The 27,915-nt window shown below is 36.4% G+C and overlaps 1 protein-coding gene across 2 annotated transcripts in view; it reads right to left on the bottom strand.

Annotated features, from left to right (window-relative positions):
- The window catches only part of CSMD3 (CUB and Sushi multiple domains 3), a 1,392,034-nt gene that overhangs the window by 1,159,517 nt on the left and 204,602 nt on the right, over window positions 1–27,915 (bottom strand). For both annotated transcript variants that reach the window (XM_060393469.1, XM_027973090.3), the window contains exon 3: window positions 22,428–22,540. In XM_060393469.1, the coding sequence (XP_060249452.1) occupies window positions 22,428–22,540 (113 nt within the window). The remainder of the gene's footprint in view (window positions 1–22,427; window positions 22,541–27,915) is intronic.

The following is a 27,915-nucleotide window of genomic DNA, read 5'->3' as shown; positions in this document are numbered from 1 at the left end:
GCTCAGCCTTCTTCACAGTCCAACTCTCACATCCATACATGACCACAGGAAAAACCATAGCCTTGACTAGACGGACCTTAGTCAGCAAAGTAATGTCTCTGCTTTTGAATATGCTGTCTAGGTTGTTCATGACTTTTCTTCCAAGGTGTAAGCGTCTTTTTAATTTCATGGCTGCAATCACTATCTGCAGTGATTTTGGAGCCCCCCAAAAATAAAGTCTGACACTGTTTCTACTGTTTCCCCATCTATTTCCCATGAAGTGATGGGACCAGATGCCATTATCTTCGTTTTCTGAATGTTGAGCTTTAAGCCAACTTTTCACCCTCCGCTTTCACTTTGATCAAGAGGCTTTTAGTTCCTCTTCACTTTCTGCCATAAGGGTGGTGTCATCTGCATATCTGAGGTTATTGATATTTCTCCCAGAAATCTTGATTCCAGCTTGTGTTTCTTCCAGTCCAGCATTTCTCATGATGTACTCTGCATATAAGTTAAATAAGCAGGGTGGCAATATATAGCCTTGATGTACTCCTTTTCCTATTTGGAACCAGTCTGTTGTTCCATGTCCAGTTCTAACTGTTGATTCCTGACCTGCATGCAGAGTTCTCAAGAGGCAGGTCAGGTGGTCTGGTAATCCCATCTTTTGAAGAATTTTCCACAGTTTATTGTGATCCACACAGTCAAAGGTTTTGGCATAGTCAATACAGCAGAAATAGATGTTTTTCTGGAACTCTCTTGCTTTTTCCATGATCCAGCAGATGTTGGCAATTTGATCTCTGGTTCCACTGCCTTTTTTAAAACCAGCTTGAACATCAGAAAGTTCACGGTTCACGTATTGCTGAAGCCTGGCTTGGAGAATTTTGAGCGTTACTTTACTAGCATGTGAGATGAGTGCAACTGTGCAGTAGTTTGAGCATTCTTTGGCATTGCCTTTCTCTGGGATTGGAATGAAAACTGACCTTTTCCAGCCCTGTGGCCACTGCTGAGTTTTCCAAATTTGCTGGCATATTGAGTGCAGCACTTTGGCAGCATCACCTTTCAGGATTTGAAATAGCTCATCTGAAATTCCATCACCTCCCCTACCTTTATTTGTAGTGATGCTTTCTAAGGCTCACTTGTCTTCACATTCCAGGATGTCTGGCTCTAGATGAGTGATCACACCATCGTGATTATCTGGGTCATGAAGATCTTTTTTGTACAGTTTTTCTGTGTATTCTTGCCACTTCTTCTTAATATCTTCTGCTTCTGTTAGGTCCAGACCATAACTGTCCTCTATCGAGCCCATCTTTGCATGAAATGTTCCCTTGGGATCTCTAATTTTCTTGAAGAGATCTCTAGTCTTTCCCATTCTGTTGTTTTCCTCTATTTCTTTGCATTGATCGCTGAAGAAGGCTTTCTTATCTCTTCTTGCTATTCTTTGGAACTCTGCATTCAGATGCTTATATCTTTCCTTTTCTCCTTTGTTTTTTGCCTCTCTTCTTTTCAAAGCTATTTGGTTTTGCCATACATCAACATGAAGTGTTTATGTGTAATTTTACCTCTAAATGTGTTTCCTAAAGAAGTTAGTTACAATAATATATAGGAATTAGTTTATAAATTAAAAGCATTTCACTTTAAAAGTCTTAATTGTATATTTATACTGTTTATTTTATAGTATGTTAATAATATATCAATTTAAAAAAGAAAACAAAATAATTTATTCAGAGACTATGTTGTTAAGCCTCTGATTCTTTCTAAAATAATAATTTACTATCCTAAATGAATATGTCAAAATATGCAATTATCCAAATAAGGAGAAATGTACCACATGAGAGTCCTACATGCTACTAGTAAATCCAGGGACAAGAAAGTTTCAGGAGAAGCAAGTGAAGAAAGATACTGATGCCCTTTGAGCTAGCTCCTGCATATTGCTATCTTTAAGTTATTGTGTTGTTTTTCTTTATCTGTTGATGAGAATGATAGTTATCTGACCAAATTAGTTTGTGTCAATATAAAAGGTTTTAAATATTTTTGTAGATGTTAGGATATTAAATGCCTTTCTTTCTTTTTCCTCCACAAAATCAAAAGAATCCTGAGAGCCATATTTAAGGTTTTCCAGTACCTAATACGGGACTTCCTAGGTGACTCAGCTATAAAGAATCTACCTGCTGGCTTAGGAGACATGGGAGACACATGTAAATCCCTGGGTCAGAAAGATCCCCCAAGGAGGAATAAGCAACCCACTCCAGTATTCTTGGGGCTTCCGCAGTAGATCAGTGATAGATAATCAGCCTGCAATGCAGGGGATGCTGGTTCCATCCTTGGTTCGGGAAGATCCCCTGGAGGAGGGAATGGCTCTTCTCATGGACAGAAGAGCCTGGCGAGCTATATAGTCCATAGGGCCTCAAGAGTCAGACATGACTGAAGCGACTTAGCACACATGCATGCACGCCAGTATTCTTGCTGGAAAATCCCATGGACAGTGGAGCCAGGAAGGCTGTATAGTCCATGGGTTGCAAAGAATTGGACACAATTGAGCACACATGAACAAGCACAATATAACTTCCAGAACTCATCAGTTCAGTTCAGTTCAGTCGCTCAGTTGTGTCCGACTCTTTGCGACCCCATGAATCACAGCACTCCAGGCCTCCCTGTCCATCGCCTTCTCCTGGAGTTCACTCAGACTCACGTCCATCGAATCCGTCATGCCATCCAGCCATCTCATCCTCAGTCATCCCCTTCTCCTCCTGCCCCCAATCCCTCCCAGCATCAGAGTCTTTTCCAATGAATCAACTCTTCACATGAGGTGGCCAAAGTACTGGAGCTTCAGCTTTAGCATCATTCCTTCCAAAGAAATCCCAGGGCTGATCTCCTTCAGAATGGACTGGTTGGATCTCTTTGCAGTCCAAGGGACTCTCAAGAGTCTTCTCCAACACGACAGTTTAAAAGCATCAATTCTTCGGTGCTCAGCCTTCTTCACAGTCCAACTCTCACATCCATACATGACCACAGGAAAAACCATAGCCTTGACTAGACGGACCTCAGTCAGCAAAGTAATGTCTCTGCTTTTGAATATGCTATCTAGGTTGCTCATAACTTTTCTTCCAAGGCGTAAGTGTCTTTTAACTTCATGGCTGCAGTCACCATCTGCAGTGATTTTGGAGCCCCCCCAAAAAAAAATAAAGTCTGACACTGTTTCTACTGTTTCCCCATCTATTTCCCATGAAGTGATGGGACCGGGTGCCATGATCTTCATTTTCTGACTGTTGAGCTTTAAGCTAACTTTTTCGCTCTCCTCTTTGACTTTCATCAAGAGGCTTTTTAGTTCCTCTTCACTTTCTGCCATAAGGGTGGTGTCATCTGCATATCTAAGGTTATTGATATTTCTCCTGGCAATCTTGATTCCAGCTTGTGTTTCTCCCAGTCCAGCGTTTCTCATGATGTACTCTGAGTATAAGTTAAATAAGCAGGGTGACAATATACAACCTTGACATACTCCTTTTCCTATTTGGAACCATTCTGTTGTTCCATGTCCAGTTCTAACTGTTGCTTCCTGACCTGCATACAGATTTCTCAAGAGGCAGGTTAGGTGGTCTGGTATTCCCATCTCTTTCAGAATTTTCCACAGTTTATTGTGATCCACACTTTGGAAGGCATTAGTGAATAGGTAAAACTGTATTCCATGCCTTGTTTATTGATAGAACCACAGTATTTTTGTCTTTATAAAGAGTCCTCATGACAAGGAAAAATTACAGTTTTTTATTCTTTAAATTTTATATCTAAACTTATTGTGGTAATCATTTCATGATGTATGTAAGTCACATCATTATGCATAAATTTATATAAGAATGGCATTGAAACATGTATAATATCATATATGAAACAAATCTCCAGTCCAGGTTCAATGCATGATACTGGATGCTTAGGGCTCGTGCACTGAGACGGCCCAGAGGGATGGTACGAGGAGGGAAGTGGGAGGGGGGTTCAGGATGGGGAACACGTGTATACCTGTGGCAGATTCATGTTGTTTTATGCCAAAACTAATACAATATTATAAAGTAATTTACCTTCAATTAAAATAAATACATTTATATTAAAAAAATTAAAAAAAAAAACTTGTACAGTTGCTGTGCTGTGCTGTACTCAGTTGCTTCATTCGTATTCGACTCTTTGTAACCCCATGGCCTAGGGCCCTCCAGATTCCTCTGTCCATGGAATTCTCCAAGCAGTAATACTGGAGTGGGTTGCCATGCCCTCCTAAGAGTATCCTCCCCACCCAGGGATCGAACCAGTATTTCCTGCATTGCAAGTGGATTCTTTACCTTCTGAGTCATTGGGGAAACCTCAAACCTATAGTCAGAGAAGGCAATGACAACCCACTCCAGTACTCTTGCCTGGAGGATCCCATGGACAGAGGAACCTGGTAGGCTGCAGTCCATGGGGTCTCAAAGAGTCGGACATGACTGAGCAACTTCACTTTCACTTTTCACTTTCATGCATTGGAGAAGGAAATGGCAACCCACTCCAGTGTTCTTGTCTGGAGAATCCCAGGGACAGCGGGGCCTGGTGGGCTGCCATCTTTGGGGTCGCACGAAGTCGGACACGACTGAAGCAACTTAGCAGCAGCAGCAGCAGCATCAAACCTATAGTACTGCATGTCAATTATATCTCAATAAAACTGCAAACACAAGAAATAGTAGTAGAAAAAAAAACTAGAATAGGCAAACACTAGGGTGGTATGTTGAAATAAACTATAAATAATCTATCGGTGGGGAAAAGAGAATATGTGTTGTTTCATATTCTGACACTGTGGTAGAGGCCATTAGTTGTTCTCTATTAGCGTCTATACTTTTCATTCATAGAAGTACAGTTTTTAGCTGGATATATTAACATCCTGGATAAAAGACTGTATACCCCAGCCCCCAGTGCAGCCAAGTTTCATGTGACTATAATCTGACAACTGGATATAAACAGAAGTGTCATTAGCAATTTTTGTGTAAGAAAATGTTAAGGACTATCGTTTTAGAATACACAGATGTTGGGAAGGCAAGAGAGAAAGCTAGGAAAACATAGGAGTATAATGTAGTAGTCTAGTTGATCTGGGGAGAGATGATAGTTGTTAGGACGCTAGGTTACTAGTAGTTAAGATGGTGAGAAATTTAAGATTCAGGACATATTTTGATTCAATATTTGCCTTTGAATTAGATGTAAGTTGCTAGAATAAGAGAGGAATAAAGCATGATCCCAAAGTTTTTGGACCTAAACATTTGAATTGTGTTGCTACTTATTGAGAAAGACATGGGACTCAGTTTGGAATTTATGGAAGATATCAAGTTATATATAATATAAATATATGTATACTATATATCCTATAGATTTCAGATTTTAAATTCATGTTTTCTTTTGCTTTTTCATACAAAAGGCTTTTTTATGTTATTCAGCAGCTTTCAAATTTTGTTTCATCCAGTCTATCAATCTTTTCTCTTAGTGACATATTTTCCTTTTGGCTTTTGAACTTTGAAAGCTTTCCTCACCTATGAACCAATAATATTCTGCTATATTTCTTCATTTTAAAATTTAATTATTTATAGTCATCTGGGATTCATGTTTTGATAACTGCAAAAGGAAAATATAGTGAAGGCATCATATGAACTAGTATTACCCTAGTATAAAACATTGTTATTTAGTCACTGAGTTGTGTCTGACTCTTTTGCAACCCCATGGACTATAGTGCTCCAGGCTTCTCTGTCCATGAAATTTCCTAGGCAAGAATACTGGAGTGGGTTGTCATTTCCTTCTCCAGGGGATCTTCCTGAGGCAGGGATCAAACCTGTGTCTCCTGCATCGTAGGCGGATTCTTTACCACTGAATCACCTGGGAAGCACAAAACAAACATAAAATAGTATAAAAAAAAAAGAGAGAGAGAAAAATGGGAGACTGATTTTACAAATAAATATAGATAGAGAAGTCCTTTTGAAATCATGATGGAGAGGTATATCCCACACTACTGAAAGAGAGTTTAACAAACACCCTTTATAGGATGGAAAAAAAGGAAAGAAAGAACACTCATTATTTTCAGATAATATTTACAAAATTATCCAAAAGTATATATAGAATATTGTGGCTTAAGTACTTTTAAAAACAACACTAACTATTGCTGATAAAAATGTTAAAAATTTAGATTAGCATGCATCTATGTAAGGATCTTCATATAATAATACACAGAGATAACTTTCATTTCGGAGAAGGCAATGGCACCCCACTCCAGTACTCTTGCCTGGAAAATTCTATGGACAGAGGAGCCTGGTAGGCTGCAGTCCATGGGGTCACTAAGAGTCAGACATGACTGAGCGACTTCACTTTCACTTTTCACTTTCATGCATTGGAGAAGGAAATGACAACCCACTCCAGTGTTCTTGCCTGGAGAATCCCAGGGACAGGGGAGCCTGATGGTCCGCTGTCTATGGGGTCGCACAGAGTCAGACACGACTGAAGCGACTTAGCAGCAGCAGCAGCAACTTTCATTTGGAGTTTTTTAATGTGATTGAAAATCATCTAACATTTATTGAATTCAGATGCTGTCCTTATAGAACACTCTACGCATGCATTGGGAAACAAAACTCCAGATGCCTCTCATGTTTTCCACATGTTATAAGCTGAGGTACTAGCTCTTTCTGCTCAACAGCAATATGAAAATTTTACTTTACTCCAGAGCAAAGGCCTGTGTAGTTACTATTACATAAAATCCTATTTCCCTAAACTCAGAGTTCCTCTCCTGTACACAGCCCATTGTATATATGGGCATCACCTGACCTTCTTTTCATTGTCCTGTGAGAACTGAGGCTCCTTGAACCTGAATACTTGCTGATACTCTATTTTTGTTGCTGTATATAATACAGTCCTTTGTCCCCGGCTCAGCAATTTTGTGTCTTCTACCAGCACCCATGAAACTGTGGCAAGGTTTACTGATTAAATTTCAAGTAGGATAAAATGTCAGAACCATTACAGTTCTTAACAATTTGTAGATACAAAATGGCCACCTACTCCAGTGTCTTTGCCTGGAAAATCCCATGGACAGAGGAGCCTGGTGTGCTGCAGTCCATGGGGTCGCAAAGAGTTGGACGCAACTGAGCAACTAATGCTCAACACAGAACTATGTTGTTCTTGTGGTTCAGTCACCCAGTCGTGTCCAACTCTTTGCAACCCCATGGACTGCAGCACACCAGTCCTCCCTGTCCCTTACCATCTCCTGGAGTTGGCCCAGATTCATGTCCATTGCACTGGTGATGCCATCTAGCCATATCATCCTTTGATGCCCTCTTATCCTTCTGCCCTCAAACTTTCCCAGCATCAGGGACTTTTCCAGTGAGTTGGCTGTTTACATCAAATGACCAAAATACTGGAACTTCAGCTTCAGTCTCAGTACTTTCAATGAGTGTTCAGGGTTTATTTCCTTTAAGATTGACTGGATTGATCTCCTTGCTTTCCAAGGGACTTTTAGGACTCTTCTCCAGCACCACAGTTCGAAGGCATCAATTCTTTGGTATTCTGCCTTCTTTTTGATCCAGCTCTCACAACCATACATGACTACTGGGAAGGCCATAGTCTTAACTATACAGACCTTTGTCAGCAGGGTAATGTCTCTGCTTTTCAACACACTATGTTTGTCATAGCTTTCCTGCCAAAAAGCAGTCTTATTCTGATTCCATGGCTGTATTCACTATCTTCAGTGATTTTAGAGCTGAACAAGAGAAAATTTGTCATTACTTCCACATTTCCCCCTTCTATTTGCCTTGAAATAATGAGGCCAGATGCCATAATCTTAGATTTACTAATACTTAGTAAATAATACTTAAGCCAGTTTTTTTGCTCTCCTCCTTCACCTTCATCAAAAGTTTCTTTAGTTTTTCTTTACTTTCTGCCATTAGTGTGGTATCATCCCCATATCTGAGGTTGTTCATGCTTCTCCCACCTATCTTGATTCTAGCTTGTAACTCATCCAATCCAACATTTCTCATCATGTGCTCAGTGTACAGCCTAAATAAACAGGGTGATAACAGAAAGCCCTGTCATCCTCCTTTCTCAATCCTGAACCATTCAATTGTTCCTTACAGGGTTCTAAGTGTTGCTTCTTGATCCACATAGAATTTAAGATTTTTTAAAGATGGATTAGTAGTTTCTGTTATTTCTTTGTCACTAAGAAGAAATAATTATACTTAATCAAAATGACCAAAAGCTTTCAATTTGCACATATTGTTACTTTTGATTATAGATATCACCTCTTCTTTAGGTAGAGTGCCAAAGAATATATGCCTTCACATTGTGGTGCTAGAGAAGACTCCTGAAAGTCCCTTGGAAAACAAGGAGATCAAAGGAGATTTTCTTAAGGGAAATCAACCCTGAATATTTATTGAAAAGACTGATGCTCAAGCTGAAGCTCCAGTATCTAATGCAAACAGGCAACTCACTGGAGAAGTACCTAATGCTGGTAAGATTAAGGGCAGAAGGATAAGAGGGTGTCAGAGGATGAGATGGCATGTCAGAGGATGAGATTGGCAAGTTCTTGGGCCAACTCCAGGAGATGGAGAGGGACAAGGAGGCCTGGCATGCTGCAGTCCATGTGGTCACAAAGAGTTGGACATAACTGGGCCACTGAACCACAACATCACCTCTTTTAGTAACAAAGTCTTTATGAAGATGCTTGTTCTTTGTTTCAGGGCCCTTATGATTATTTGTGCATGTTTTATGAATTTTTGTTTATATGCTTGCTTAAAGGTCTATGTTTATGTAACAAGTATTATTCAATTATTTTCTATACTAAACTTGGCATTCTTTTATTGCATCATCTTTTTCAAACTGATTAAACTGACTGCCTTGTCATGCTCCAGTTTCTGTCTCTAGCACTGACCTGTTAGCTCTGAGCTGCAACTCTTAAGTAGATTACTTAGCCCTGTCAGGAGCTTGAGCTTTGTCCTTGGGAAAGCATAGCACATGTCTGTGAAAACTGTCATTTCTTCCTTTGGTTCACACTGAAAATGGATCACCCCACTGGCAGCTCTATAATTCCTAGGAAATCCTATCTATTTCCTAACTTCTTTAGCCCAGATAACACTTGGTTAAATTGTCACATCCACTTTCTTATTTGAACAACACTTTAAGAAAGACAAAACAAATAGCTAGATATACTGTTCCTTTTGAGAAAATGGAAATTCAGCGTTTATATGACATGACCAAACTTTATAATATATATATATATGAATATGTATTAATGTTACCAATATCCAACCAACCCATTCTAAAGGAGATCAGCCTTGGGATTTCTTTGGAAGGAATGATGCTAAAGCTGAAATTCCAGTACTTTGGCCACCTCATGCGAAGAGTTGACTCACTGGAAAAGACTCTGATGCTGGGAGGGATTGAGGGCAGGAGGAGAAGGGGACGACGGATGAGATGGCTGGATGGCATCACTGACTCGATGGACATGAATCTGAGTGAACTCTGGGAGTTGGTGATGGACAGGGAGGCCTGGCGTGCTGTGATTCATGGAGTTGCAGAGAGTAGGACACGACTGAGCGACTGAACTGAATTGAACTGAACTGAACTGAATATATAATAGTGTATATATATGGTAGAAAAGCAAGTTCCTCAGTTCCTCAGTGTTAGTTTCTCAGTCATTCCCAACTCTTTTCAACCTGGAATGCAGCCCACCAGGTTTCTCTGTCCATGGGATTTTCCAGGCAAGGGTACTGGAGTGGGTTGCCATTTCCTTCTCCAGGGGATCCTCACGATCCAGGGCTCAAACCCAAGTCTCCTACACTGCAGGCAGATTCTTTACTGACTGAGCTATCAGGGAAGACCCAGAAAAGCAAAGATACCAGCTAATATTTATTAAGTGCTACTTAAGTATCAGGCACTGCTCTTTGAATATTGATCATTAACTCCCTTGATCTTCCAAACAGCCTTGTAGAATCAGTATTATATTACTCATTTTATGAAGAACTGAGCCTCACAGCATCTGAGTGATAAAGTAAGCCTTAAGTACTAGACCTTGTAAGATTTTTTTTTCCATTATCTTATATTTCTTACTAAGAAAAAAGATGTGCTATTTACAAAATAAATTCATATTAAATTATAATTATCTTAAAAAACATCTGTGGCATACTATAAGGTTATAATTAACTTATGCAATAGAATATAGTGATGTGCTACATAATAATTTAAAATAAATCAATTTACCAAAGTGAAGAGAAAAAATATAAAAACCATATTAACCATATCTCAGCTAAAGATAGTTCTCAAATGATAAAATAAATCTTTTAACTTTCTGTTCTTTCTCTTCTTGTATTTTCTATCCCATTTTGAACAATTATCTAAATGAATCTCTCAACATGATATGCTAGGCAGAATTCTAAGATGGGCTCCAAGATTCCCATACCCTCCACATGAGTGCTGGTGGAACCTATGGATATGATGGAATGGTTACCGCCCTTCAAAAGGTTACATTATTTGGCTGTGTTGACAGGGCAGCCTCTTCTGTGACTGCTATATGACAAGGCTTCTTTGTTAACCAACTAAAGAGAAACTGTGAGAAAAACACTCTATCTAAGTAAGAAGAAAGCCGTGCTTTAAACTGTCTTTGGGTGGTAAAGAACCACAAGAAGCCTATAAAATCTAAAATTCCTGATCAATCACTGGTAAGAAATAGGAACCTTAATCATACCACTGGCAAGAAAATACATTCTACCAGCAACTAGTAAACTTGGAATAGGATCCTGGTCTTAGGTGTAATAACAGTGTTACCCAACACCCTGACTACAGATTTGTGAGATCTAAGCTAAGAACCCAGCTGACCCCTCCCAGACTTCTCATCTATAGGACTATGAGATTATAACTTGTGTTAGTTTGCTAAATGGTGGTAATTTATTATGTGGTAATATAAAACCAATATAGATAGGAAGGATCATTTTGTGGAAAAATCCTTTTAATATCCTTATGAGAAATAAGTGTGTATGATATGTCTACATAGCAAAGCACAATAAAGTATTGTATAAAACGTAGCAAATGATAGCTAGTGCTTGACAGTTATGACCAAAAGAGCACGCTGCAAAATGAGAAATAAAATCTTCAGTTTTAAGCATAGTATAAGGACCAAAAGTACTGATAAGCACCTTCAAAGATGAAAGATAACCAAAATAATTATATATACAAATGAAAATGAAGAAAAATAAGTATATATTTAGAAATACTGAATAATCTTAACTACATAGTTGGAAATATCATCATTAATTTAATAATTAGATGAAAGAACAATAACTGAGGAACATTTAGTTCTCTGACTAATACCAAGAGTCCAACAATCAATGCCTTGAGGTCAGTTCATATTAAAGAAAAAAAAAAAAACCTAAAGAATATTCCAGACAAGATAACATATCACACTATATAGGAAAAGTATAAATTTTATTGGGATAAACTATGTTGTCTTATGTGGTATGGGGGAAATTATTAAAAATTCACTCAAAGCTAAGACTTGTATAACAAGTACTAAAAATAAGATTTGATGACATAATTATTTCTCCCTGCAGAAAAAAATATTTTTATCTAATATAGAACATATATCCATTGGATGCTGTTTATTATTTTTATTGAAATATTTGATTTGCACACTTTATTTTACTTGTGTTTATTTATCATATTAAATGGTATTCTGTAAAAGAGCATAATTATTTGTATAGGGAAGAAACCATTTCAAATTTAATCTAATGCCATCATGCTTATAGTCAAATAATAAACATAAAATTATATTTTTTAACCTTTTACATTTTGTTGAGGAATTAAGATAAATCTAAAATGAAGTTCTTAACCAAACTCATGGTATACTTTTCTTTTAAATTGTGAGCTCTATGCTATCAGTTTTAATAACTTATCACAATGTATGGTCTTTGAGTGTACAAAACACAAAAATATCTTGACATATAATTAGAATCTTAAATTAATCACTGTCTCAAACTTCATTCTAGCACTCATATCAAAATGATAAATTAAAGCAGTTGACAGATATGACACATTTAGCAGCATATATAAAAAGAGAAAATTTATTGTGAAATGAGATTACATACTATGTTTCATCATCTTATTTTGGGAAAATAAAATGCAATCTTGAATTCCATCCCATCTTATCCATATGAAGCACAAAGATTAATTAGGTCATATGTCACTGGCTTTACAAAAAAAATTTTTTTTTAGTTTGTTTTTCTTTTTAAGCCACATGAGCAATTTTGCATTTTTAAATGCTTCATAAAGAAACTATTTATTTCAAGAAAGTAAAGATTTTAAAGCAAAGAAAAATATCCATAGAAAGTAAAAGCAACTTTATAATTTATGGCTTTTCTCAAATAAAAGACCAAAATTTTTCCTAAACCTTGTTAATTTAATGTAAGTATCTGTGATTAAACATAGCCCACATTCACCTATTAACATATTCACTGGAGTTTTAAACTTTTGTAAGTGGAAAATGAAAGTGAAAATGTCTGTGCTCAATCATGTCAGACTCTTTGTGACCCATGGACTCTACCCCACCAAACACCTCTGTCCATGGAATTCTCCAGGCAAGAAAACTGGGTAGCCATTCCCTTCTCCAGGGGATCTTCCCAACCCAGGGATCAAACCCAAGTGTCTTGCATTGGAGGCAGATTCTTTACCACTGAGCCACCAGGGAAGTGGGATATGTATTAAATCTTTCCTCATTACTGATTAAATTATTAGATAATCCTGTCAGTCAGTTCAGTTCAGTCATTCAGTCATGTCTGACTCTTTGTGACCCCAGGAACTGCAGATAATCCTGTATGTTGAATTTAATAAGTATTGTGCAGTGTGCCAGGATAGTGTACTAAAATAGGGGGCAATTTACAAAATAGGTAAAAGGTTCTATACCCTCCAGCTTCTCACAGACTAGTGTGAACAAAAAATTTTTTAATGGCAGAATGTAGTGTAATGACAAAATGTGTTCATATCTGAGCATGTAGAGAAAGATCGCTGGATTCCATAAATGACTTTCCAAAGGTAATTAAGGTCTGCACAAAGCCTGGAAAAATAAGAAATAAGTGAGCCAGGCAAGAAGAGGTAGAGATTTAAGGAAAAATAGTTAAAATAACATAGTATATGTAGAAATTTAATACATCTTCATGTGACCATTTTATGAGTTGAGGCAAACAGTGATAAGAAATAAGGGTGGAGATCTGATGTATGTGCTATACTGTGCAGAAATGAGAAATATTCAAAATGGTATTGCTTACCATTGAAAAACATAGTTTAATAGTACTGTTCAGGTTTTATTGTGAATAAAATGAAAATGTGTATCTTCTTGGATAATAGAAGTAAACTTCAAATTAATAAATTCGTATATATACCTAGCCAAATTCACATAGTAATTATAACACTGTGCCTTTTAATTCCATTATGAAGATGATATTTAGGGAAAAGGCTAATTTTTGTAATTCTCTAGATTGGGATTTTTTAACACTTTCAACTTAAAAGAAAGAGAATATAGCCATTGTTTTGTAATAACTTTAAGTTGATACATTCTACAAAAATATTCACTTAATATGTTGTACACCTGAAACTAATATAATACTGTAAACCAACTATACTTTATTTACATAAATAGATGCAAGAGTGAGAAGGCACTCATGACCTAGCTAGAAGGTCACTGGCCACTACAGACAAAACCACTGCTGGGGCCAAGTACAGGGACCTGTGCACAGCCACCCACATCATCAGCTAAACAGGTTATAGAGAAGAGGCTCACCAAAGAGCCAGATTGTGGAGAACAGACCTTTGGAGGGACTGCCTGCAACTGACTAAACTTCTGAAAGGGCCAGACCTCCAAAGACCTCAAACCTATGGTCACCGTTCCAGAAAGGCCAGGACACACCTGCCGACACTCCATGAGGATCTGAGCATTGAAGACAGGTCTCCCAGAGGGCCAGAACAGAACCTGATTGCCTAAAAGCTTGGTCATGAGAGTTAAACTTCTGAGAGGACTATGCCATTTGGGAAGGGACTTTGGCAGAACATGGTGGACTAGATATCTGGAAGTCTAAACCATCAAAGAGTCAGACTTCTAGTGATAAAAATTCTAGAGATGGAACATCCAATGAATCTAGCCATGAAAGATGAGAAATCAAAGGCTTGTGCTGTGGAGTTCAAGGCGACCTGAGAAATTGCCTTCTGTAGTGTCAGACCAAACAGGAGAGGACCACTGGAGGAGCAGGCCATGGAAAACAGTATCACCAGGCTAGACCCTGGAAAATGAGGGAGAACCTGGCTGCAAAGGGGGTGATATGAAAGGGAAGTAAGGGAGACAGGACTTCATCCTAGCTCCATGGTCCAGCTGTGCCTCCTCCTCCTGCCCCTGGCCATTGGTGGCTAATGAGACCAAGAAAATCTGGAACACAGGGCTGATACCAATAGAGGGTGGAGAAGGCAATGGCAGCCCACTCCAGTATTCTTGCCTAGAGAATCCCTTGGATAGAGGAGCCTGGTGGGCTGGTGTCCATGGGGTCGCACAGAGTCGGACATGACTGAAGCGACTCAGCATGCCTGCATGTATTGGAGAAGGAAATGGCAACCCACTCCAGTATTTTTGCCAGAGAATCCCGGGGACAGAGGAGTCTAGTGGGCTGCCATCTATGGGGTCACACAGAGTCGGACACCACTGAAGGGACTTAGCAGCAACAGCAGCAACCAATAGAGGGAGGAGATGGGAAGATAATCTCATCCTCTGCCTGTGACTCCACCCAAGGAGGAGGGAGGAGTTACTCCGGAGAAGGCAATGGCACCCCCCTCCAGTACTCTTGCCTGGAAAATCCCATGGACAGAGGAGCCTGGTAGGCTGCAGTACATGGGATCGCTAGGAGTTGGACACGACTGAGCCACTTCATTTTCACTTTTCACTTTCATACACCGGCAAAGGAAATGGCACCTACTCCAGTGTTCTTGCCTGGAGAATCCGAGGGAGAGGGGAACTTGGTGGCCTGCCGTCTCTGGGGTTGCACAGAGTCGGATACGACTGAAGTGGCTTAGCCAGCAGCAACAGCAGCAGTAAACTTGGCAGTAGATTAAGATATCTCAATACCTAAATAGCCAGTCTTCACAGACTTCCCTTGTGGCTCAGCTGGTAAAGAATAGGCCTGTAATGCAGGAGACTTGGGTTCAATCCCAGGGTTGAGAAGATCCCCAGGTATTCTGGCCTGGGTCACAAACAGCTGGACATGACTGAGCAACTTTCACTTTCACTTTAATGGTACCCTAAAGGCAAAATTATACAGTGGAAGTGAGAAATAGATTTAAGGGACTAGATCTGATAGACATAGTACCTGATGAACTATGGACAGAGGTTCGTGACATTGTACAGGAGACAAGGATCAAGACCATCCCTATGGAAAAGAAATGCAAAAAAGCAAAATATCTGTCTGAGGAGGCCTTACAAATAGCTGTGAAAAGAAGAGAAGTGGAAAGCAAAGGAGAAAAGGAAAGTATAAGCATCTGAATGCAGAGTTCCAAAGAATAGCAAGGAGAGATAAGGAAGCCTTCTTCAGCGATCAATGCAAAGAAATAGAGGAAAACAACAGGATGAGAAAGACTAGAGATCTCTTCAAGAAAATTAGAGATACCAAGGGAACATTTCATGCAAAGATGGGCTCGATAAAGGACAGAAATGGTATGGACCTAACCGAATCAGAAGATATTAAGAAGAGGTGGCAAGAATACACAGAAGAACTATACAAAAAAGATCTTCATGACCCAGATAATCACGATGGTGTGATCACTCATCTAGAGCCAGACATCCTGGAATGTGAAGACAAGTGGGCCTTAGAAAGCATCACTACAAACAAAGCCAGTGGAGGTGATGGAATTCCACTTGAGCTATTTCAAATCCTAAAAGATGATGCTGTGAAAGTGCAGCACTCAATATGCCAGCAAATTTGGAAAACTCAGCAATGGCCACAGGACTGGAAAATGTCAGTTTTCATTAAATCCCAAAGAAAGGCAATGCCAAAGAATGCTCAAACTACCACATAATTGCACTCATCTCACACGCTAGTAAAGTAATGCTCAAAATACTCCAAGCCAGGCTTCAGCAATACGTGAACCATGAACTTCCTGATGTTCAAGCTGGTTTTAGAAAAGGTAGAGGAACCAGAGACCAAATTGCCAACATCCACTAGATCATCAGAAAAGCAAGAGAGTTCCAGAAAAACATCTATTTCTGCTTTATTGACTATGCCAAAGCCTTTGACTGTGGATCACAATAAACTGTGGACAATCCTGAAAGAGATGGGAATACCAGAACACTGACCTGTCTCTTGAGAAAGCTATATGCAGGTCAGGAAGCAACAGTTAGAACTGGACATGGAACAACAGACTGGTTCCAAATAGGAAACGGAGTACGTCAAGGCCGTATATTGTCACCCTGCTTATTTAACTTTTATGCAGAGTACATCATGTGAAACGCTGGGCTGGAAGAGATCGCAATCTGGAATCAAGATTGCCGGGAGAAATATCAATAACCTCAGATATGCAGATGATACCACCCTTATGGCAGAAAGTGAAGAGAAACTAAAAAGCCTCTTGATGAAAGTGAAAGAGGAGAGTGAAAAAGTTGGCTTAAAGCTCAACATTCAGAAAACGAAGATCATGGCATCTGGCCCCATCACTTCATGGGAAATAGATGGGAAACAGTAGAAACAGTGTCAGACTTTATTTTTCCGGGCTCCAAACTCACTGCAGATGGTGATTGCAGCCATGAAATTAAAAGACGCTTACTCCTTGGAAGGAAAGTTATGACCAACCTAGATAGCATATTAAAAAGCGGAGATATTACTTTGCCAACAAAGGTCTGTCTATTCAAAGCTATGTCTTTTCCAGTGGTCATGTATGGATTTGAGAGTTGGACTGTGAAGAAAGCTGAGCGCTGAAGAATTGATGCTTTTGAACTGTGGTGCTGGCGAAGACTCTTGCAAGTCCCTTGGACTACAAGGAGATCCAACCAGTCCATCCTAAAGGAGACCAGTCCTGGGTTTTCATTGGAAAAACTGATGCTGAGGCTGAAACTCCAGTACTTTGGCCACCTCATGCAACAAGTTGACTCATTGGAAAAGATCCTGATGCTGAGAGGGACTGGGGGCAGGGGCAGGAGAAGGAGACGGCAGAGGATGAGATGGCTGGATGGCATCACCAACTCAATGGACATGAGTTTGGGTGAACTTCTGGAGTTGGTGATGGACAGGGAGGCCTTGGCGTGCTGTGATTCATGGGGTTGCAAAGAGTCGGACATGACTGAGCGACTGAATTGAACTTTAAGGCAAAATGTTTGAACTTGATTAAGAGACAAAAAAAAAAAAAGTTTCTACATATATCTCCTTATGTTATGTTTCAAAAATATGATCTCCTTTATTCTTTAAAGTATTTAAGGTCATGATTCATTAACTTCTTTTATTAACCTAATGTATTCATTCCTCGAAGACTATTTAATATATATAATGTTAATGTATAAATCTCTCTTGCTACAGTTCAGCTCTCTTGCTAGAAGCATAATTGACTTCATTCTCTATTGTAATATCTTCATTAAAGTTCATGCTACTGAAGTTTAAATTTTTAAAGCTTAAGAATAAAAAATAACACCTAACACCTAAAATTAAAAATCACTGAAGTCCTTTGACATTTTCAAGTAAATATTTTCAATAAACATGTGTGATGGGTAGCTAAAATAGAATGGTAAATAGTATAAACATTATTCTGTATGTGATTTGTTTAAAAGGGACACAGAATATATATGTCACATATAATATAGTTAAAAATATATTTCAACTTTTATGTTTCATAGTATTTTAATATGTAGCATTATCAGTAATTCTTATTTTTGTAATGCTCTTTTACACTAAATTCTATATGGTCATATGTGTTTAACTGTTATGAAATTAGTTTGTAGTTTAGATATAATATAAGTCTCTAAAATGTATATAGTTCATTTCTCCAGGGCACATAAGCATATTTTTACCTTAAGGTTAGTGCTTTGATTCTGTAATTCTTAGTCATTACAATTTTTTTCGTAATTTTCTAGATTGACAGAAATCCATGTAAAATGTTTAGCACTTTGACTGACACAAATAAATCACTCAGTACATGTTACATGGTAGTAGTACTGTTATTATAACACATTTTTTATGTCTGAATTAAAATTTTAAAATGATTTAATAAAAAATTTGCTAAAACAGAGACTTCTATCTTTGTAATTTCTTAATTACTTAGTCATAACACATCAGTAATCATTATGGCAAAATAGCTACCTTGTGTTTGAAGTATTTTTCAAAACTTTTAATTTTTATATTAATTTCTGGTTGTTAAATTGGGTTATTGACACATACTGAAATTATTCAGTATGCATTGGGATTCTCCCAGACATTAAACTATCCAATTCATATAATATATAAAATGTGAAAGGATTAAAATGTAAAAGGATTCCATTGTAAAAAATAACTTTTAACAAAAACTAGAATATATTTTGAATACCAATTGGTGTATCTGAAAAGACAAAAGAGTATTTTGATTGTGTGCTCCACAGAATACAGATATTACCAGTTTTGTCCAGACCAGATTTTGGAAGATGGTTCTTTGGCTATTCAACTTAGTATGCACTACTGTTTTTTTCAAACTTATTGTTTCACAGAACACTATTATACTCGTTTGTTTTTATAAACCTTAAGAAACCCCTGGAAACAAAGTTCTAGAAATGAATTTTGAGAAATAGTGACAAGAAATTCAAATGTATGATAGACAGTAATGAGGAAAAGTAAAAATATATGCATCTAGATATTAATGGGGAAAATTTGCCGCAGAAATTTAATGCCTCGCAGCTTCAACTTCAAAAAGTTTAAAAGAAAAGTATTTCTGATAAATGGTTAAGGGCTCTGAAACTAAATCAAAATTTGTGCAGGGACATCACCTTCTACAGTTTTAAAGTAAATGGGCTGAAGTAAGGCAACAGAAGTTTGTAACAAAAGAGACAATCTGTGAAAATCACAGATGACTTATATTTATCAATTATTCTGCATTGGATTTGCAATTGCAATGCATATTCCAGGGCTTCACTCCACAGTCTGATTCAGGATATGTTATTAGAGCCAAGAATCCTACATTTTAACACATTCTCCAGATGATTCTAGTGTATGTGGTCTGGTATTGGCAGTTTGAAAAATACAGATAAATGCACAGATATCATTAATAAATAGAGATCTCATAAATTCTAGTACACAAGAACAATGTCTCAGGAAAGTTTAGAAGATACAATAATTAGTGTAAAAATGATTATATAAAGGGAAATGAAATGATAAATGAGATTCAGATATTAGGATCATTCTGATGATGCATGCACAGGTGTACATTTAGAGGACAGGCTTTGAAATTTCAAACCAGGTTTTCTGAACTTCACAATACACCAGTTGGGCCTTGATAGTGTCATTGCTGCTACTGCTAAGTCACTTCAGTCGTGTCCGACTCTGTGCGACCCCATAGACAGCAGCCTACCAGGCCCCCTGTCCCTGGGATTCTCCAGGCAAGAACACTGGAGTGGGTTGCCATTTCCTTCTCCAATGCATGAAAGTGAAAAAGTGAAAGTGAAGTTGCTCAGTCATGTCCAACTCTTAGTGACCCCATGGACTGCAGCCTACCAGGCTCCTCCGTCCATGGGATTTTCCAGGCAAGAGTACTGGAGTGGGTTGCCATTGCCTTCTCTGTGATAGTGTCATTGGCTGTGGTTAAATAAACACTAGTAGCTACTCCCTCTGTAAAATGTTACATAGTGTTGCATGTGATATAGTAGGATTAATGAATCTTAACCTCACAGGGGTCACTGGTGGTAAAGAACTTGCCTGCCAATGCAGGAGATTTAAGAGATGGAGGTTCAGTCCCTGAGTCAGGAAGATCCCCTTGAAGAGGGCATGGCCACCCACTCCAATATTCTTGCCTGAAGAATTCCCTGGACAGAGGAGCCTGGTAGGCTATAGTTCATAGGGTCACAAAGAATCGGACATGACTGAAGCAACTGAACATGCACAAGCACAACGTACCCTGCCATACCCCAGAATCATTGGAACCTGTGAATATTACCCTGCAGAAAGATCTTCAGGTGTGGATTATGCTTATGTGAATTATGCTTAAGGATTTGAACATAGGTAGATTGGGTCTACCTGGATAATCAAAGCTAATCTAATGACATTGGCCTTTAGAAGCTGAGAAATTTCTCTAGTTAAAGTCACAGATGAATGAGGAAAGAAGGTAGTAAAGAGATGAATTAAGAAAGGGAAGTCAGAGAGATTTCAAGTATGAAAAGGATTCATTGCACTAGTGACTAGCTCACAAATGTGGTCTTACATGCAAGGAAGAGAGAGGCCTCTAGAAACTGTGGGCAATGGGTACTTTCCAGGGCATCCTGATAAGGGCCTAAGCAGCTGACATTTTTATTTCAGCCATATGAAACTCTGAGCAGAGGACTAGCAGAGACCACCAGGACTTTTTAGCTACAGTTTTCTATGGTAGCCACAGAAAACTAATATTACATGGTAGAAGATTCCCATCACAAATCAATACCTGATGATGTTCTGCAGTTTGATAACCAATCTCTCAATACTACTTGGTTGCCTAGTACCTCATATTAATATTTTAAGTCAGGATCTCCCATGCATACATTTAAATGTCATGAAGAAACATGAATCCATTTTTACTGAGGCAGAAAAGACAGAAATTTAATGTTGTATAGGTAGAAACAACGGAGAGCTATGAAAATATTTTTGAGACTATTTCATGAAACTTGATAGTCAAACCAGAAAGTATGACAACTTTATAATTCATCTTCCAAGTTTCTACAATTTCAGTATACTTAGTACTTGCTGAAAGAATAAACTATATTAAAATATCTTTATACTTTGATGAGCCGAGTTCAAGTTCTCTATTATGGAGCCTTTAATATAAAATTATTGTATTACTAGCTTCTTCAATATTGCCAAAATTACACTTAAAATTAAACCTTTGTTTTATAGTGTTTAAAAGTGTGAATTAAGTTGCCAAGATAAAAGTATTCAGCTATTGTGAAAGCACCTTCAGAAATAATGATTATTACTATTACAATGTAGGAATTAAGTCATGGAATGCATTCTCCCCTGGTAGAGAAAGACAGTTCAGAAATATATTAGGTATAAAATTGTCTTCATAACTACTGTGATATGGCATTATTTAGGGCATCAAAAAGATAAAATATTTTTCCTTGATTGTTTGCTAGAGAGTACTTTTTTTCCCAGGGTGAAAGCACTAGATGAAATTCTTACCTTAAAACACGCCCCCCCCCATGCAAACTATTAACCTTTATACTAAATCAATCTATTTTATATGAGTTTTTTTTTTGCTAGTGTGCCCTTTAAACATATTATATTTTGAATTACTATGTGTTTTAAAAAGTAACCACCCTTCTACTATATTTGTATACCTTTTACCATGATGCTAGATTTACTGCGGTATATTCTGGTTATGTGGTCCTGGGGAGGTGAGCTGAATTTTGTCATGCTATTCTTATGGGTAAAAAAGATACCCTTCCCTAAACTATGTGAAATTTTATTGTCAAATCACAGAAGAAATTACAACTACATGACCTCAATATATAAACCCTTGAGAACACATTCCTGGAGGAGGAAATGGCAACCCACTCCAATATTCTCACCTGGATAATCCCATGGACAGAGGAACCTGATGGGCGATGGTCCACGGGGTGGCAAAGAGCTGGACATAACTGAGCACATGCACATACATGAGAACATTTAATTTTTCCCTTCAGAATTTTTTTTTCATTTCAAAAAGAGAAAACAATGTAGATTCTATGCATTTCTAACACCATCATCAGAGCCTATCAAACAATATTTGTATCGTGAAACATGAGTACGCACACTATGTGGGATAAAGAAATATAAAGATTATTAATGGCCTCAAACTTCCATTTTTTAAAAGTTTTCTTTGTTTTCCTCTTTTTTGATTAAGGAATTATGGATCTGTGGAACTGGAAAGACTGGCTTAAAATTAGGCCTAGTTTCCTTTCACTGACCCGTTTTGTTCTCTTTCATTAAAGTTAAAACCTATAATGATGCCATGGTTTCATCTCCTAAGATTTTTAAGGGAAAACTTTTTGTCCGTCTAGGCACATTGCAATGAAGCATTAAAGCATACTAAGTGTAGCTTTGTATTATCTATTGATGATTATCGAGAAGGTGAATCTTGGTATAGGATTTGATATAAAATGATGAGCTGTATCTTCTGTCATGGTGATTTTTCTTCTATTTTTACCCTGGACAATTTTGGTTTTATTACATTAAGTTGGGCAATGGTCTTTTTATATTACCATCACTTACCTTCATAGTATACTTTAAATCCATGAGCACTAACTGCAAAATCACTGGTCAAACGTAGTGAGAATACAGATTTGGTACTTGTTACTGGTGGTGGCAGATGGAATCCTGTTAACCTAAAACATAAATGGAATTAACTGTTAGTTATAGACATTTTACCTAATAGAACTGAAAGAGTATTAAAAGTCATTTTTATCAGATCCCCAAGTTTTGTATAAGTGTGTGTGTGGTGTGAATTAATTTACGATGTTGATTTGAACATATCATTTATATAAAGTAATTACTATAAGTATATATAAACATATTTATGTGTGTGTATTATTACTGTTTATCATATCTATTATATATATATCATTTATATTAGGATATTGATCAATTCAGACTTTGGGAAATAAGTTATGAGGCTATGGATTTTCTGTGTGCATTTTAATTGTTGATTTTAACAACATTTAGAAGACATTTTTGCCAGATCATTTTCCTGATTGTTTAAAATATATATAAAGAGTGGGAAATATTTAGAGAAATTTGATATTGAAAGAAGAAATGTGATATAAATATGAAACTATGAAACTGAAATGTCCACAAGTGAAAAGTGATTTTGTTTTAACAGACTCTAGGAGGTTCTATTAAAGCTAATAGTTGCAAATTATTTTTGGTTAATAATTCATAGTTTGGCATAACAAATATTTGTCTGATATTTTGCCCATAATTCACTAGTCATTTTGCTAATAATTTATTGCATATAATTATAAGCTCAATTATATAAAAGGTAATTTACAATTGACACTTTATAAACCAGAAAAGAAAAATTAAAAATAAGAAAAAGCACATTCATGGGATGTAATTTTTCTAAAACTAGTGAAGATGAATTATTTAAAATTTTTGCTATGAATTGCCTTTTACATCACATTCCCATTTTTTATTCTTAATATGAGTAAGAATTGAAAATTTTATGCAATAGAATTATACTATTTTTTAATATACTTGCTATTTTTGCCCAGCATTATATAGGCAGGATTAGTCTGTACTGAAATTACAATACATTTTTATTTCTGAATAGTATAAGTTCTTGTTTGTCTCGGATTTATGTACTCTAAAAATTTACTAAGAACCCCAGAGATACTATGGGTTTGATGTATCAATATTTACTCTATTTAAGTAAAAATGAGAAACATTTTAAAATGTACATTGATTACTTTATTTTAAAATATCCAGAATAATGCCATTACATGTTGACATAAGTAATATCTTAATATTAAATAGCTTTCTCCAAAACAAAAAATGAGAATACATTGTACTCTATTTTTGCAAATCTCTTTAATGTTTGGCCTATTAGTAGAAAATGGCTAGATTATCATATCTGCTCCTTTATTGAATATTTTGCAATACATTATTTTGTTTGATGGGTATGAAGTAATGTAATTTCAGTTAGATATTTAGTTTTAAAAGGGAAGAGTGTTCTAATAACTTTTGCATGTAAAAATGGTTACTCTTCTTTGATACTACACAAAAATTTGACAGTTATAATATTGAATTCAAACTGAATCAATTCATTTTTTTACTCTGTAACATTAAATTCCTTTGGTTCACCTTGCTATTGTAATAGATTATATTTACTCATACATTTTTAACATTATGTATACATTGGTCATTTGAAATATATTGGTTCACTGAGTTAGAGATCTTCCAAGTATTGATACATATTGATCTATTTCACTATAAAATACTTTAAAATCACCTTTATTTTTATTTCTATTGAACTAACCAGAAAAGTCTTTAAATTTGGTGAAGTTCTAAAGCTTATAGCTATAGATTAAAGTTTTCTAAGATTTTAAGATTTTAATTGAAAACTCAGATTTCATCATTGACAGCAAATCTGCCAGTTGTTTTTCTTGTAGTAACAAGTGAGGTTCTTTTTCTTTTTTTGGAGGGGCAAGTTCAGTTCAGCTCAGTTCAGTCGCTCAGTCATGTCCGACTCTTTGGACCCCATGAATCGCAGCATGCCAGGCCTCGGGGGAAATAGATAACAAATGCCTTGAGTGTGACTAACCATAGTTTACCTGTTAGTCATTCTTTCAAATAAAAATGTTGTTCCATGGGAAAATGTGGCTAAGTCTGCTGACAACTCAAACTGTTTTTCCTCTAGCCAACCATCATATTTTGGTAGGCATAAGGAAGTTTTGTGTTTGTTTCTTTTTTTTTTTTTTCCATTTTATCACAGAGGTTGTTAAAAAGAGTGTTACAGGATGGACATTTAATAAAATAATTAGTTATAGCTTTAACAGGAACATTCTTAGGAACAACTGGGTTTCTTTTCTTTTCTGTGTTTTGCACTACAAGTGCGTGGCACTAAAGAAAACAATGACTAATAATTACAAATACAGTTTGAAGTTACTGACTTCTGTTAATGCACCAGCAGTTTTATACCCATCATTACTATTGTACATGAGGGCAAATGTCAACACAGACAAAAAAAGTGAAAAATGCCTCAGTAGTATTATGGGGCTTCCCTGGTGGCTCACATGGTAAAGAATTTGCCTGCAGTGCGGGAGACCCAGGTCAGGAAGATACCCTGGAGAAGGGAATGGCTACTCACTCTAATATTCTTGCCTCGAGAATTCCATAAACCATCATGGGGTCACAAAGAATAGGACATGACTGAGCAACTAACACTTTCACTTTTCTTTCAACAGTATTATAGAAATAGTTTTAATCTTATGAAGTCCCTGAAAATGTCTCAGTTTTCAAGGATACATGGTTCACATTTTGAGAACCACTATTATATAGGAATCTATTGCAATAAATATACCACAATTAATTGATTCACTCACTGTTGATGAACATTTGGGTTCTATGTACTTTATTCAGTATGTCTTCATCAACAGCTTTATGAAAGTCCACTTTTGGGATTTTCCTGGTAGTCCAGTGGTTAAGACTTGGTGGTTCCGCTTTAGGGGAAGTGGGTTTGATCCCTGGTCAGGAACGAAGATCCTACACTCTGATCTGGGCAGCCAAATTTTCTTTTTTAAATACAAAAGAATCCACTCTTGAACAATCACATAGCAATTTCTCTAGATCATATAAGCATTGGCTTTATTTTTTTCTCTTTTTGCTTCATAAACTATGCCCCCAAAGGGACTTTTTTGAACTTTTTTCTAAATCCCTTTGTGATTTCCTCTTTGTTCTGTGGTTAGAAATACATCTCTTAAATTTTAAACAAGGATTTCTTTAAGTATATATATATATATATATATATATGTATATATATATATATATTTACCAATGTGTTTGTATTACATTTGTCTTATAGTCAGATAACATTTTCTGTATGAATTTAAAATTCATTCAAATTTTCTTTATGGTAGATATTGGAACTTTTGATTATGTACTTAGTTTTCTTATAAAGGACAGCATATTATTTTCCTATTCCTAATTCAAATTAACACATACTTAACACATTATTATCTCACAGTTATATGTGTCTAAGTAGGTGTAAATTAACTGATTCTCTGCTTATAGTCTCACAAGGGTGAAATCATGATGTCAACTTGGATGCTTTGCTTTCTGAAAACTCTGAAGTAATGTCTGCTTCCACTTCCAAATTCAGAGGGCTGTTGCCAGAAGTCAAGTTTCATGAAGTTGTAGAACTAAGGACCTCATTCCTTGCTGGCTATTGGCTTGGGGTCATTCTCAGCTTTTAGAAATTGCAAGCATTTATTGATTTGTGGCTACCTTCATCCATCTCCAGAGTGAGAAATGGCAGTCCAGGTTCTCATTCTTCAAATTCTTTAGTTTCCCTTTCTACCTCATCTCTCTGCCACTCCCTCGTCTGTCTCCAGATGGAAGAAGTTTTGTGACTCTTCTACATCTAGTTGGAGAGTTCTCTGCTTTTAAATGCTCATGTAATTAGATTTGTGTCCAAATTGATAATTCAAATATCTTCCTATTATAATATCTGTAATCTTAATTCCATTTTTAAAGCTTCTTTCATCTTGTGATATAGCATATTCACAAGTGCAGAGGGAACATTATTCTGAGATCATTTTTCTGCCTGTCATAATAGGTATATATCAGGGGCTAGTTGCAGTATTCAGTATATCTTTTGGATACATTTGTTAATCTTATTCAGATAATCTCTGTACTATTTATAAATGCTGTTACTAGACACTGAAAAAGATATGCTTAAATCTCCCAATAGGACTGTAAGTTTTTATATTTTTCTTTGTAAATACGTCTATTTCAAAATATACTTTGGGGGCTCCATTATTAGGTATATGTAAGTTTAAATTATTATTATATTTCTCAGTGAACTAGACATTTTTTGTCACTGTTTCTGAAATGAGTTGATCTTAAAATTTATTTTATTTAATAGTAATGAATTTACAACTTTCTTTTATTAGAATTGGGCGGGATCAAATTTTTACCCTCAGGCTTTTGGTATTCTCATTCTTAAAACAATATATCATTATAAACCAGAATATACTTGATTAATACTTTTATGAAATAATATATTTTTATAATCTAATATTATAATCTTGTTTTTTGATAATAAATATATTTAATGAACTACATTATCCATACAGATGGTTATACAAGACAGAAGTATATATGCTACTGAATTATCACTGATTATACGTTTCAAATTAAGAAATAAAACACTGCAAGCAATACTGAGTGTCAGTTGTGCTCCCTGTGACTCAGTACTATCTCCGTCCCAAGAATATCAACCACTGCCTGACTTCCAATCAAACAAATCTGTTTTCTGGGTCTTAAATCTTTTATCTAAATGAAATCATATAATTATTTTGCCTCTGGCTTCTTTAACTCAACATTACCTTTGTATTATTGTAGCAGTAGTATGGAACTTAACTTTCATTGCTATATTGGATTCCATTTTATAAATATACTTTATTTATCCATTCTATTGTTAGTGGACTTTTTTAACCAGTTGAGTCTTTATGAATTAATATTGCCATACACATGTATTACATGTTTTGTAAGCATTTATGTGTATTTCTCTTGAGAATATATGTAGTGCTACAATTTCTGGGTAATTTGGTAATTAATTAGTTGTTAACTAATTTTCTATAGTTTTTCAACATTATTTCTTAGTTTAAAGATGTAAAAATAAAGTACTCTACACTTTAAATGCTTAGAGTATCTTTAAGAAAAGAAAGAAAGATTGTCAGGGAAAACAAAAGGCAAATGATTTTGCAACAACAACAAAGAAGTCTGAAAACATATTTTGCCTTATAATCAGACTATGATGGTATATATGATATTATACTATGAATTATGGCACTCCAAAATTGCTGGGGCTTTAATCCTTGGAATATTTAAATACGTCACCTTATATGACAAAAGAACTTTATAGATGTGATTAAGTTAAAATCTTAATAATAGGAAATTATCCTAGGTTATCTGGATGGGCCAAAGTATTCACAAGTGTCCTTATCAAAGGAAGGTAGGAGGATCAAAGATGGAGTAGGAG

This window comes from Ovis aries, chromosome 9 (assembly GCF_016772045.2).
Source record: "Ovis aries strain OAR_USU_Benz2616 breed Rambouillet chromosome 9, ARS-UI_Ramb_v3.0, whole genome shotgun sequence".
NCBI lineage: Eukaryota > Metazoa > Chordata > Mammalia > Artiodactyla > Bovidae > Ovis > Ovis aries.
The sequence above is the reverse complement of the archived record's forward strand: the minus strand, read 5'-3'. Positions and strand labels throughout refer to the sequence as shown.